This window comes from Lytechinus variegatus, chromosome 4 (genome assembly GCF_018143015.1).
Source record: "Lytechinus variegatus isolate NC3 chromosome 4, Lvar_3.0, whole genome shotgun sequence".
Lineage (NCBI taxonomy): Eukaryota > Metazoa > Echinodermata > Echinoidea > Temnopleuroida > Toxopneustidae > Lytechinus > Lytechinus variegatus.
The window spans coordinates 27,786,901-27,799,405 of NC_054743.1; the positions used below are offsets into that span (position 1 = coordinate 27,786,901).

The following is a 12,505-nucleotide window of genomic DNA, read 5'->3' on the forward strand; positions in this document are numbered from 1 at the left end:
AATAATTATACACTGTCCCACGTGCGCTTATCTGTGTTGGGGATCTTCGGTGTGAACATTTTTCAGCGTACATTTCAAGATTTCACAAAGTTCAGTTTGTGTAACTGTACCAGATCTAGATCCTCAATGAAATATACTGACAATTAAGCCTTGTTTTACAGACTTTCTCATGAAATCAGTGTTTACTGCAACTACTGGAATTTCTCTTTAATTGCACTTTGCAAGGACATGTGAATTTGCCCATTATAGTCATTTTATTTTTAGACTGGTCACAAAAAATATGTTTGGCTTAGACGACATTGAATGACACATGCTCTGCACAATTTGGTCAAGAATATTGCTTTGACTTTAGGCAATTATTCAAATTAAGAGTAGACCAATTTATGCAGACTTTCAAAATGATATTCTGCATTAGAATGATTTAATCTTTACTTGCCTGCACATGGTGTATCCATTTTCCTCTGTGAACATTCCAGGAACAGTTTTCCATGGTGGAATATTCAAGTATGCTTCATTTAGACCGGATTTCAGTGTGTGTGTGTGTTTTGATTTTGACATTATTTAAACTTTTCCGAAAATGATATGCACACACTTCAGAAATTGTTTGCAGCTTTATTGCACACCTCCCACCATTTAAAATTCTAAGGAAATATCTCATTGAATTCAAGGATGACCTGTGGGTTCGTCCATCAGGAACGCTGCGGAACATGCAATGCACTCATGGGTGCAAAGAATAAAGGTCCTGTTTCTTATAGACTTGATATACTAACAAATGCATGATTTCCATAACAAATTTTCTATCAGCCAATCAGATTGAACAATTTTACTAGCTTTCAACTGTTATTGCAAATTTATAGTTTCATGAAACAGGGCCCAAAGGTTGTCTTCTTGAACTTTTTATTTTGGTACTGATTAACATTTTATAGAATGCACATATATGCTAAACCAACCCAACCTTATTGAATTTTTCACGCTGATATCACTTAGCAATTTCACATCTCGAGGCTGGTCTTTGAGTGTCTTGTGGGAATCCCCAACAGTGTTAGCACCTCGTCTCTTTCTCCGCCGCCTTGAGTCGCTTCCACTGCTACCAGAAGAGCCAGAATTACTCCATTCGTAGCTGCCACTGCTACCAGAAGAGCCAGAATTACTCCATTCGTAGCTGCCACTGCTACTGCTACCTCTGTAATAACTCAAGATACTGTCATGGGTCTTTTCCTGTTGTTCACCAGAAGTACCTGGTGAAGATGAATTATGAAAGAATTGCAGAGCTTTAACAAGCTTGAGCAGAGACTTTGCAGTTACAGAATTTAGGTTTAAAAACATCTTGTATCTCATGTATTTGTGGAAATCATCCTCATTTTAATGATCGTTTGATATTTTTTCCAAGAGTAGTTTTAAAAATAAAGAGCGGATTTCACAGGATGTGGTCCCAAATTGTGGAATAACTTACCTGCACACTTACATTCTACTTCATTGAGAGTATCTTTGAAGACAAAGCTACTAAGAAAAATTGTTTAAAAATCTAAAGCAGAAATGTGAAATTCTAAAGGAAACATAGCCATGTTACTTTGAGATTTAGAAAGCAAAAACAAATCCCCCTCCAAAAAGTGCCTTCATGTATATACCTGTGCATTCCTTCATTTTTACACATTATTTTTTTCCCATGAAGAAACCTGAGTATTATGATCATCTTTAATAAGAAATGTGTTACTGCATGTCATGAGAATTCTATCAATGAAAATGTTTACCGACTTCTGGTACCGCACTCATTCGCGTCGCACCTGCATCCTCATCAGCTGTTCTTCCCAGATTATTCTCCCGAAAATTGTCCAGTTTCTCTTGATCCGCCGGGTCTAAAAGTGGCTTTGTTGGGACGTTGACCCGTGTTGCTGTTTCCTCCAGCTCATTAGCCTCTTTCCTGGTGGAGAAGAACCCCCCGTACTGGGCCAGTATGGAGTCCCTCTGGTCTCTATTGAATTGAATCACGCAAGCCCCTTCTAGCTCTTCATCACCATGCAGTAGCTCTGGGTTTTCTTCCAGCATCTTGATAATCTGTATGGCATTGGCATAGAGTTAGGGTGGCCAAATTGATAAAAGATTGATATTTGCGCACTGGGACATACATTCTTTACAAATTTCTATATATCCACTACTTCTGTACTTTTACAATTACAGCCAATTACAAGTTTGAAAGCTTATATGTAAAAAAATCCTGAATGTCAACATTTCATTTTATTAGTCAGTGCGATATTCTACACAGAGTAGAATATTAGATTAAGATATAAATCCTAAGATTGGTAATGTTTTATGTACATTTAGCTTCAAAGGTACACATTAGCAATCTTTATTAATTTATGATGCTTAAATTTCAAAGGATAAAATGAAAGAAAAATTCAAATTTTGGCAAAAATCAAATGATGAAAGCTGATGAAATATCAAGGTTTTCAAGTAACTTCATCGTCTGAATAGACCAGCTTGGAGTTATTTCATTGGCAAGTTTTCTCAAATAACCTTTCTTTTTTCGATTAGGATAGGATTCAGAATTTGCCTAAATCAGGTGATAATAGCATTTCTACTGAGAATGCATATTGCAATTGCAATGTTCTCAACCAACTGTAAAATACCATTTACTAATGGACACGTTAATGCTTGACAATGGATCTAATGAAAAGCACAATTCAAAATAATATGCGAAATATCACATTAGATAATGCTAATCTCGTTCAATATTAAACCACAGAATGGAACTATGACCTGGGTCCTGTAACACAAATGTTAACGATCAATCACATGCTTCATTTTCATGATCGATTATACATTGTGGTCAGTGCAATCAATTATACAGATATTCTTCTATGACGATTGCTAAGCTTTGTGTTACAGGACCCCCACTGGTTTAAACCTCACCTCTTCGCTGTTGAGAATGGTCTCAATCTGTTCGTCCGTTAAAGTAAGCCTTGGCCGAGTGTCGTCTTTCGGGCAGAAGATTTCACAGAACTTATCTTGAAAGAAATTGCCCCTTGCAAAGTTGGTCCACTGCCCTGTGACCCCTGGCAGCCCCCCACCATGGCAGATCGAGAGGAAGAGGACTAGGACAAATCCCAGATCCTTGTACTCCATCATGGCCTCAACCCGACCAATACTTTTCCAATCTCTCTCCTCTCCTCTTATGCCAATAATTACCTTTCTATTCAATTTCCAAGAATCCAGCAAATTATCTCTGATAACCCTACATCCACATCACTGTACTATGAGGACACATGTATAATTCCAGTCAAGCCTTTGCTTTGAATATACTGTAGCTCCGTCTTTATAACGAAACAACAAACGAAGCCACAGATTTGGCAAGGTGAAACAATCATAAATATTATGCCACTTGACCAAGCATATATTATTTTCAGTATACAGCATATTTATGAGGACTTGTAGAATTCCTATTGATTATTTTTCTGAAGGGGATGCTGCAGAGATTGATTTTTGCCACATTGTGTTGCAAGGTGTCGGCTCTGTGTCCTTGAGCCCTATAGTCATACAGCAAATACTGTGATAATCCTAACATCTTTCTCTCTATGTACCGCACTTCCCCAAGCTGTGAACTTCCGGGGAGAGCGGTCGTGCAGTAGCATCAGACCTTATGCATAAGGATATAAATATAGAGTCATACTTTCATCAGCTTTCCATCAGGTTTTAAAGGCTGCATTTATCTAGTCCCCTTGAATACAGTTCTTCTTGTGGTGTATACCAAAGGAATGCAAATACAAGCAGTAGAACCTGCTTATAAAGACCACTTTTCTTGTTATCCTTTGACTGGCCTTTGTACACAGTTATGCCCTTTTCGTGTGTTGTCGGATGGAACAGATGTAGAGGGCAAGGATGCCTAGAATACTGATTGAGGAAACTTCAGAATTGTTAGGAAAAAGGACCATATGATGAGCTATTCAATCAATTGTACATTTTGGGGGATACATGATTTGCCAGAGACTTTAATCTTAGTTTGATATTTTTGTTTCACACCCTCCAACATTTTCAAGGCCTTGGATTGTGATTTAAATGCGAATGAAAAAGATTGCTTAATTATATCAAGATGTGTGATAACTTAATAAATAGTAAGATAATAGAACTCAATAAATATTAAGATAATGGATTGATGCAATATTTAGTCAGTGTTAGATCATAATGATATTTAAAAAAAATTAAACTGCTCAACCAGATTTATATCGTACTAGTGGTTCATGATATTTGCTCCTTTATGAATTCCACACACTTATTGAATAACTATAAATTTCAACTTTGAATTTATCACTATACCATACCCTAAACCTAACCCTAACCAGGGTGCTAATTAACACTTGCCCGATTGCCTGGGGCAAGTAAAAGTTAGAATCGGGCAAGTGTTTTGAAGTTAAGACCAACGCTACTTGCCCGAATTGGGCAAGCAAAATTCTCACAGTAGAATGACCAAACTTAGGGTCTATACGATTTATCGACCCTAAATTTGGTCATGGCGGGCAAGATAAACTCATTTTGGAAAAAGAAATGCAGGTACAAGGTACATCAGTTCATGTCAAAAGAGAGAAAAAAAAGGTCAATGGTTTATAAAACTGCAATACTTACTTTTGAAGAGGTAAAACTTTTTCAAGGATTTTTTCATGCAAGTGAAAAAGATTTTGGGGCAAGCATATTCCAACTATTTGATAATTCACTTGCACTACCGGGAAACTGCTCCTAAAAAGATATGTAGCACCCTGCCCTAAACCTAACATAAAACCCTATTGCAAAGAAATAAAGCCCGTAGCAATTGTTGCATGAACAAATGTGTCTCCCATATTAGTACCCTTCTTGAATCTACATGTAATATGAGTATGTAACTTGAAAGCAAAGGTTCACATTTTTGTAGTGCCAAGTTAAAACAACAGATTTGTAGAGCCATTGTTTTCCAGTTCTATCGTACGCCACTGGTGGAGACTAGTACCCGAATGGAAATTTTGCGGTGAGCTAAATTACGTCAGATTAGCACCATGACGTGTGAAAAATAAAATCAATATGACCAGTACCATTTACAGTGAAAACGGTACAGTGCCTGCAGGGGTGGTGCCAGTAGGGTACGCAGGATTTTTGAAAGGGGGGGAGTAGAGTTGAATGAAAATTTGACAAGCAAATGTAAATGTTTCACCAAAAAAAAGAGAGAAAAATTACGTCTTCTCGTAACCAAAATAATTTACAAGCAAAAAAAAAAGGTTTTAACTAGCTGTCAGATGTGAAAACTTGCATTGATTTTGATTGGCTGAGAAGCATTGTTACTATGGTAACTGTTTGATAAAACAGGACTTGTCGGATCTGACAAGTCCTTTCATGAAACGCTCTCCAGGAGTAGTCTTTGAATCCTGAAACCTCTCTGATTAAAAGACAGGAGTCAGATCTGATTCACAATGCAGATGCCACCATGCATTTTTTTTGTCTTAATGAATAAGTTACTCATTAATTCAATACAAATTTATTTCTACATCTGGGGCCCGTTGCAGAAAGAGTTGCGTTTAAACGCAAGTCAAAAAATCAATCGCAAGTCCCAAATGCGCGCTGTTGATTGGCTGAAAATCAAGTTGCGCGTGATTTTTTAGAGATGCGATTGATTGCAACTCTTTCTGCAACGGGCCCCTGATCTGATTAAAAATACAAGTACAAATTCCTATGCAGATAGATAGTAAAAAAAAAACATTTAAATGAAACATATTCATTTCGAAATCATAATGTGGTGGGAATTGACAAAGGCCGATCAGGGTTATTCCCAAAGGTAATAAAATTTACATAAAATGTTTCTTAAATATAAACATGTTCAAAATATAAAACAAAACAATAGAAAAAGAAATAGACCCTTGCACATGGCATTCAGAAATCTAAATGTAAATAAAATAACAAAAAGACGATCAGACACCCGGAACACCCCCCCCCCCCCCCCCCCCGCATATTTTGATAACTAGGATTCATTCTTAACTTGGTATTTTAAGTTTTCTTTTAATATATTCAAGTAGGGCATATTTTGATTTCTTGTATTTTTTTCTATAACTTATGTCCTGCATGAGAAATGGTAGTTCTTAAGAAATCATAATAATAATTCAGGTATAGATTGGTATTATCTGGGAATACTTGCATCTGGGGCTCATTTCAAAAAGGCTTTATAAAGTTTACCATTATTGTAAATACTCAGGAAACCTTGATTGTGATTGGCTGCTGAGCCATGTTGCCATGGTAGTTGACAATGGCAAAGTAACTGTTTTATTTAACCCTAATTCTCCCGGGAGGGGGGGCCATAATGGCCCCCCCCCTCAACAATTTTCGCGATATATCTGCTGCGCGAAATTTTTTCACCTCGCAGCTCACTGACTTTTTACATTCAAGTCTCGCGCAAATTTTGAGACCAAAGTTGTGACGCCCGGGTACGCGGTTACAACATTACGCAACATTATGCAAGTGCATGTCAGACCCAAAATTGCTCATAAACGTGATTTCATGTACAAATCCAATGCAAATTGCGTATTTAGCCAAAATTCATAAATGTATCATTATTTCTACTTTTACTGATTAAACTTAATTAATTTTGCCTTGTTTATGATCAGAATTATGTCTGGAACAATTTCCATTGAAAAAACAAAAAACAAAAAGTAAAAAAACAAAGAAATACATAAGAAATTCATAAAACAATAAAATACATAAGAAATTTATTTCCAAACCAAAGTTTTTTTGAATTACGATTGTTAAGAATGCTACAAAGAAAATTTTTACCAAAAATTAGCATTCTAGGAGCTTTATTTAGTGAATTAGAGCAAAAAGTATGATTTATGCATAAATTAGCATAATTAATTCATATAAAATAAAATCTCATTATTTTGGAAAATTTTACCATACAGCCTTGTAGATTATATCGCACACTACCAGTGTGCAAATTTTTGCGTCGCTCGCGCGATCGGCGGCCGAGATCTTAAGGGGGGGCCATAATGGCCCCCCCCCCCCCCCCCCGGAATGACAAGAATCAAAATACCCCGGGAGATTTAGGTTTAACTGGCCCCAGGTTTTGATCAATGTAAATTGGCTATAAAATTTTAATCCAGTGTGGGATCCACTTGACTCTGACCCCTCTGGCTCTGGTAGAAGTTTACAGCTGCTTATCCATTTTAGTGTATGCATGCACTCCGAAGATACCTATCCCAGATTTGTACTTGAAACACAACATAAGTGTGTACAATACTAATTACAATCAGAGTCATTTCCTTTCCTCCAGATTACATTGATTTTGTTCTCATTTCTCACACTTGAAATACTCATATTGCACAAAAGAACGGTAATAACTTGGTCACATGCTTGTTATGAATACATGCATTTTGTCAAACCCATGGCAGTTTTTGCATGTACAGTGGTGCTGAAAAGTCAGTGAACCCGTATAGAAAATAAATAATTCAAAGGTGTTTTAGATATTGTGAAGTCAGAAGATGAAATATTAGTTTGTTTCTCTGGACCCACCGAACATTGTTGTATTGTTGTCTCTATGCAACGCTCGGCATGAAGGAGTGCATTTTGTGGTGGAGTTCACTAACTTTTGAGCATAGAAGTATGAAACAATATTTTTTGGTTACACCTGCATGTGACATTACAATGCAAAAATATGTATCATATTCGTAACTCTGATGTTCTTTGGTGTGTTTTTTTTAAACTACTATGCAGGAATTTTGTAATTTCTGTGCTACTATTGAATTTAAAATCAACTTGTTGTGAGGGTGAGCTTCCCCTTGGAGAACAAAGATGGCTGATGTGACATTAAGATTATAAATATGTATTTCACAAAAAGTATGTGTAACTCTAGCAGATGTCATTTTGTGCTGCCCAAACAGAAGTAAGAAAAGCCCTACCTATTATTGTTTTTTAAAGGGATGACTTTGATAGAAGTCTGACTTAAAAAAAAAACATCAGACAGTTTACAAAATTTGTGTTTTTGTTAAGAAATGATGTCAAGAGTTTAACATTAAGGTCACTGTACCTCTATTGATCTTTCTTTCAGAATAAGACAAAGCCTGAATCCCCATCCACTGACAGCCAGCCTCAACAGCCTCTCTTTGCCAGGTCTCGCTCCAAGAGCGGTGGAACCACCCTATCTAGCCCCAGCGGAGGGGGGCAGAGCGCCTGTAAGGGGCGCATCAAGGCCGGGAAGAAGGGCAGCAAGGTACCCCAGATCAAGAGAAGTGGCTCCGAGCCTAATCTTTACCTTCAGAAGCAGCTGGAAGCGGAGGATGAGCTGGAGATGCAATCGGAAGCAGGTGGGGGTTTTCAGAAGTATTATAGGGTCCCCAGTTTTCAAAAATGCAAAATCCTATATTCTGGGGTATTCTAAACAACAAATCCTGTGCTTCTCTGATGACTTAACAAATAATATAGAAAAGCAGTTATAAAATAGTAAAAGTCTTGGAAACATGTATAAGTTGCCATTATGTACTCGCTGCTTAATGATATACAAGAAAAGCTTGACAGATACATGCTTAACAGTGCAAACAGGTTTGATCAGCAGATATTACACTGATGCACATCTTTTTTTATTGGATTTTGCTTGATATTCATGAATTTCAAATTGTTTTGGCACTAAAAATTGTGTTTTCCCTGAAATTCTGTTACTTCTGTGTACCCCCCCCCCATTCCATGAAAATTTTCACTTTCCTATTTCTAGAAAAATTCAGATTTTATATTAGGGTTGGTCCTTACTTTGTTACTTGCCTGATCGTTGCCCACCTGGTAGAAATGCATTGGTGCAAGCTTGATAAATATGATGCAACTGGAAGAAAGACCTTAGCACATGCATGCTCTACAGGATAATTGGAGGTTACACCTAAGTTGATGTCTTGCTAACTGCAATGTATTCATCATGCTTGCATTGAAATCTGAATGAAAGTTTGGTACATTAAAGTGATTGGTTAACATTGGTTTGACTTTTAAAAAACCTGAGCTAGAAGGCCACACTTGTCACCTGTGTCTGTGATATGTTACAAAAAAGAAGCCCTGAAAAAATTGCGTTCGAATATCATTATTTAGTGCTTCAAAAATTGAAATATAAAGTGACCGGAAACACCAACTTAATTTCATCCCATACAGTTATGTGTACTATTTAGGCGTCTATAAGACGCCTATTTACAAAATCTGTGTTTGCCATGTAGTTTTAGCTTTTCATTCTCAATAATGGTTGTTTTCAGGGTTTATTAGTTCTAATACATGCACTTGTACACATGTTTCATCTTGGTTTGAGAATTTTTTAAATCGGCTGCTCACAAAGTTAAACAATACCTTTAAGAGATTATCAATTTTCAAAAGGGGGAGGCAAACAATGTATGATAAATACTCCTTAATTCACCTTACTTTTTCCTGAGAAAGATTAGCAGATTCCCCAAGTTGAAAAAAAATATCAATAGACAAAGGGGCAGTTTTCATTTTAATATTAGGAGATGAGAAAAAGTACCCCTGTTTTGGAAGATTACCCCATGTCCTGTATAAAAGTAATGAAAGGAAGCCTTTTTAGTTTTACATGTTGTTGTTGACACTTTTAATGTATACACTAAAAATAAAAAAGAAATTATTTTTCTTGGTTCTGTTCTCTCCCCTAGATGGCAGTTCTCCAATCAAACAGCGGAGAGGTTCTGCTGGATCACAGGCTAGCAGTAACAAGCAATCCCGTTTGATATCTCCTGGCTCCAACAGGATCTCCCCTCCTGGAGGTGGATCCTCTAAGCTCCCAATTAAACACAGCACCTCCACCCAAAACCTCAGTATGAACGGATCCTCCAGGAGTTCCTCATCCTCCTCCAGCTCTTCATCTTCTTCTTCTTCCGTCGCTACCGCTGCAGCCAAACGAGCCACCAGTCCCGGCCCAAGCAAGCGTGGCACTAGCCCAGGCAGGACCAACAAGCGAGGCACCAGTCCAGGCCCGACAAAACGTGGCACCAGTCCCGGTCCCACTAAACCTCAGCGAGGCACCAGTCCTGGCCCTTCTTCCAAGAATCGAGCCATCAGCCCGGGTAGGACACCGCGCACCAAGCAGGTGATGTCTCCAACTGCAGGGATGAAGATGCCTGCAAGCAGTGTGAGCAATGCCAATAACAGCAACAGTGACGAGTGCACTGGGAAACTGAGCAAGATGGCCAAGATGTATCGCAATCTGCACAAGAAGGAATTGAAAAATAATGAAGACAATGCCAATAATAACAACAATTGTAATGACTTCGTGAGCGGAACTTCAAGCAACAGTACCCTATACAATGATGCTACTGATTCGCTATTGTAATGTTGAGGACAACTTCATTATTCACCAACCGGAAGTATAATTTTGTGCCTACTTTGATACTTTGAGCTTTAGCTATCAAGTTTAAAAGTTTGTTTGTACTCACACGTTTATGGTGAAAACATATGTCTATTCCTGATGCAATGTTGGGGGATTTTTTTTGCACCTGAATGAGGCTTCAGTGAGTGTTTTATGAATCATACATAATTCCCAAAATTGTACAATTTATGCCACAAGTGCCGTTGACATGATAAGGTGTATCATGCCCTTAGCATGATACACACTATGCAAAATTTGTTTTTTCAAAAGTTTAATGTTGCATGTAGCCAATGTTTAGGGACTTACAATGCTTGCATGAGGTGAAGGCTGATGGTGTGTGTAGTCTTTCAATAAGTGCACTTCCCGCTCTGGTTCTGGGCCTGTTTCATGAAGACTCATAGTAACTTTGCTTGCAATTGTTTCTAACTACCATGGAAAACTTGGGTTTTGATTGGCTGCTAAACCCTGTTATCATGGTAGTTACAACGATAGCAAAGTTACCATGATTGCAAGTCTTTGTAAAATTGGACCCTGGTATGGTACCAAAGAGATTCATGGATAGGATAAACTCATTCTTTCTGGTGGGCGTTTCATTAAGCTGTTCGTACAATTACTTACACCATTTACGCACGACTTGAACAGAATCTTAGGTCCTAACTCAATTGTCTAGGGATATATCACTTGGCATGGGAAAGGGTTACCAGTCATGCATAAAGTCATTCGTATCTTATGAAGAGCTTTATGAAACACCCACCTCGTTTGAAATGTGTATTCTTCAATGATATATAAAGCTTGGAAAATAATCATTAGGCCATACCATATGGGAGCTTGGTAGGAAAGTGGTGTAATGATTTTTTTCCCAAACTGTAAAATGTACAGTTATCTTCTTAAGTCATATGATTGGATAAGTGAAAGCAATTTTTCAGACCAGAACATGCAAAGCATGCATTATTTCCATCCTTTCAGTTTAGTTTCACATATATGAGGGTCCTGTCTTAAAAGGAGTTGCCGTTGATCAAATCAGACTCAAATATATGGAAATCCATCAATGGTATAGCTTTCCCTACAGAGAATTTACACAATGGTCTTTTGTAAACAAGAGGTGTATTCTGGATTATCAAGTAAATGATGAATGTAGGAATATAAATCATATCTAGAAAACATTTAGAACAATTATACAAGTCAATTATATGTTGATGTTGCTGGCTTGTGGTTGATCAGATCAATCGTAACTTTTTGTAAGACGGGGCCCTGAGTTGCGTTCAGTCCGTTCAATCACAACTATGGAAAGCCAGCAACATCAACATCTTAAATGCATGTTTGTTCAAAAATATTTCTAGATATGATGTATATTCATACATTCATTGTTTTCTTGAATATCAGTTGTGCTTCTCTGTTTCCGAAGGACATTGTACAAATTTTTCGTAGAATAAATTATGTCATTGAAGGATTTCCATATAGTTGAGGTTGATTCTCAAGTTTGCTAAAAACAATTACAAATTTTTTGAATCATTCATTTTCACATCCACCTTAAGTTATGCATTTAGAATATTACAGGAAGCATTCAGTTTATTTCCTTGTGTACAGTATTCCCCTGTTTTGATCTTGTTTTCATTCATTGAAGAAAAATGAATTTCTCCTCCTAGTTACATGATGCAAATATTGGAGAAAAAAAATGCACTTTATTATTGTAATTTGTACCTGTAAAGGAATTAAAAACAACAGCAACAACAACATTAAACAAATATTTGATATGTGTTTTGAAAACCAGTGTGTGTCTTCAGGTGATAACTACAGTGCAATATTAATTATGTTTCATCAGCATCTTGATAATACTTATCTTGTATACTTTTCAGTTTGAAAATAATTTGTACATAATTGGGAAATGATGTGAAAGTTCATTTGGGAACACCAGTGTTAAATGATATGAATTATTTTTACTGCCATGCAAATGGTCACCCGACTGGGCTTTCAAATTTGATGGATGGTGCCTCAGAAAATATCAAAATTTTATTCCTTTTTTTGTTCTTGTTGTAACTAACATCATTGTCAAATCTTGTGTTTCCATTGATTTGTTGAATTATTTGTACATTTATAGTATGTGGCAATATATTATAGATTAGATAATTTACCCTATTTTGTAAATATATT

At 37.0% G+C, this 12,505-nt stretch overlaps 1 protein-coding gene across 7 annotated transcripts in view; it reads left to right on the forward strand.

Moving 5' to 3' along the window:
- The window catches only part of LOC121413751 (serine-rich adhesin for platelets-like), a 74,566-nt gene extending 63,876 nt beyond the window's left edge, over nucleotides 1–10,690 (forward strand). For 5 of the 7 annotated variants that reach the window (XM_041606683.1, XM_041606685.1, XM_041606681.1 and 2 more), the window contains exons 18-19: nucleotides 8,054–8,309; nucleotides 9,642–10,690. In XM_041606683.1, coding sequence (XP_041462617.1) covers nucleotides 8,054–8,309; nucleotides 9,642–10,318 — 933 coding nt within the window. In that variant the 3' untranslated portion in view covers nucleotides 10,319–10,690. Of the gene's footprint in view, nucleotides 1–8,053; nucleotides 8,310–9,641 lie in introns of those variants that run through there. The other 2 variants (XM_041606688.1, XM_041606686.1) reach the window with 2 other exon arrangements.
- The last annotated feature ends 1,815 nt before the right edge of the window (nucleotides 10,691–12,505 follow it).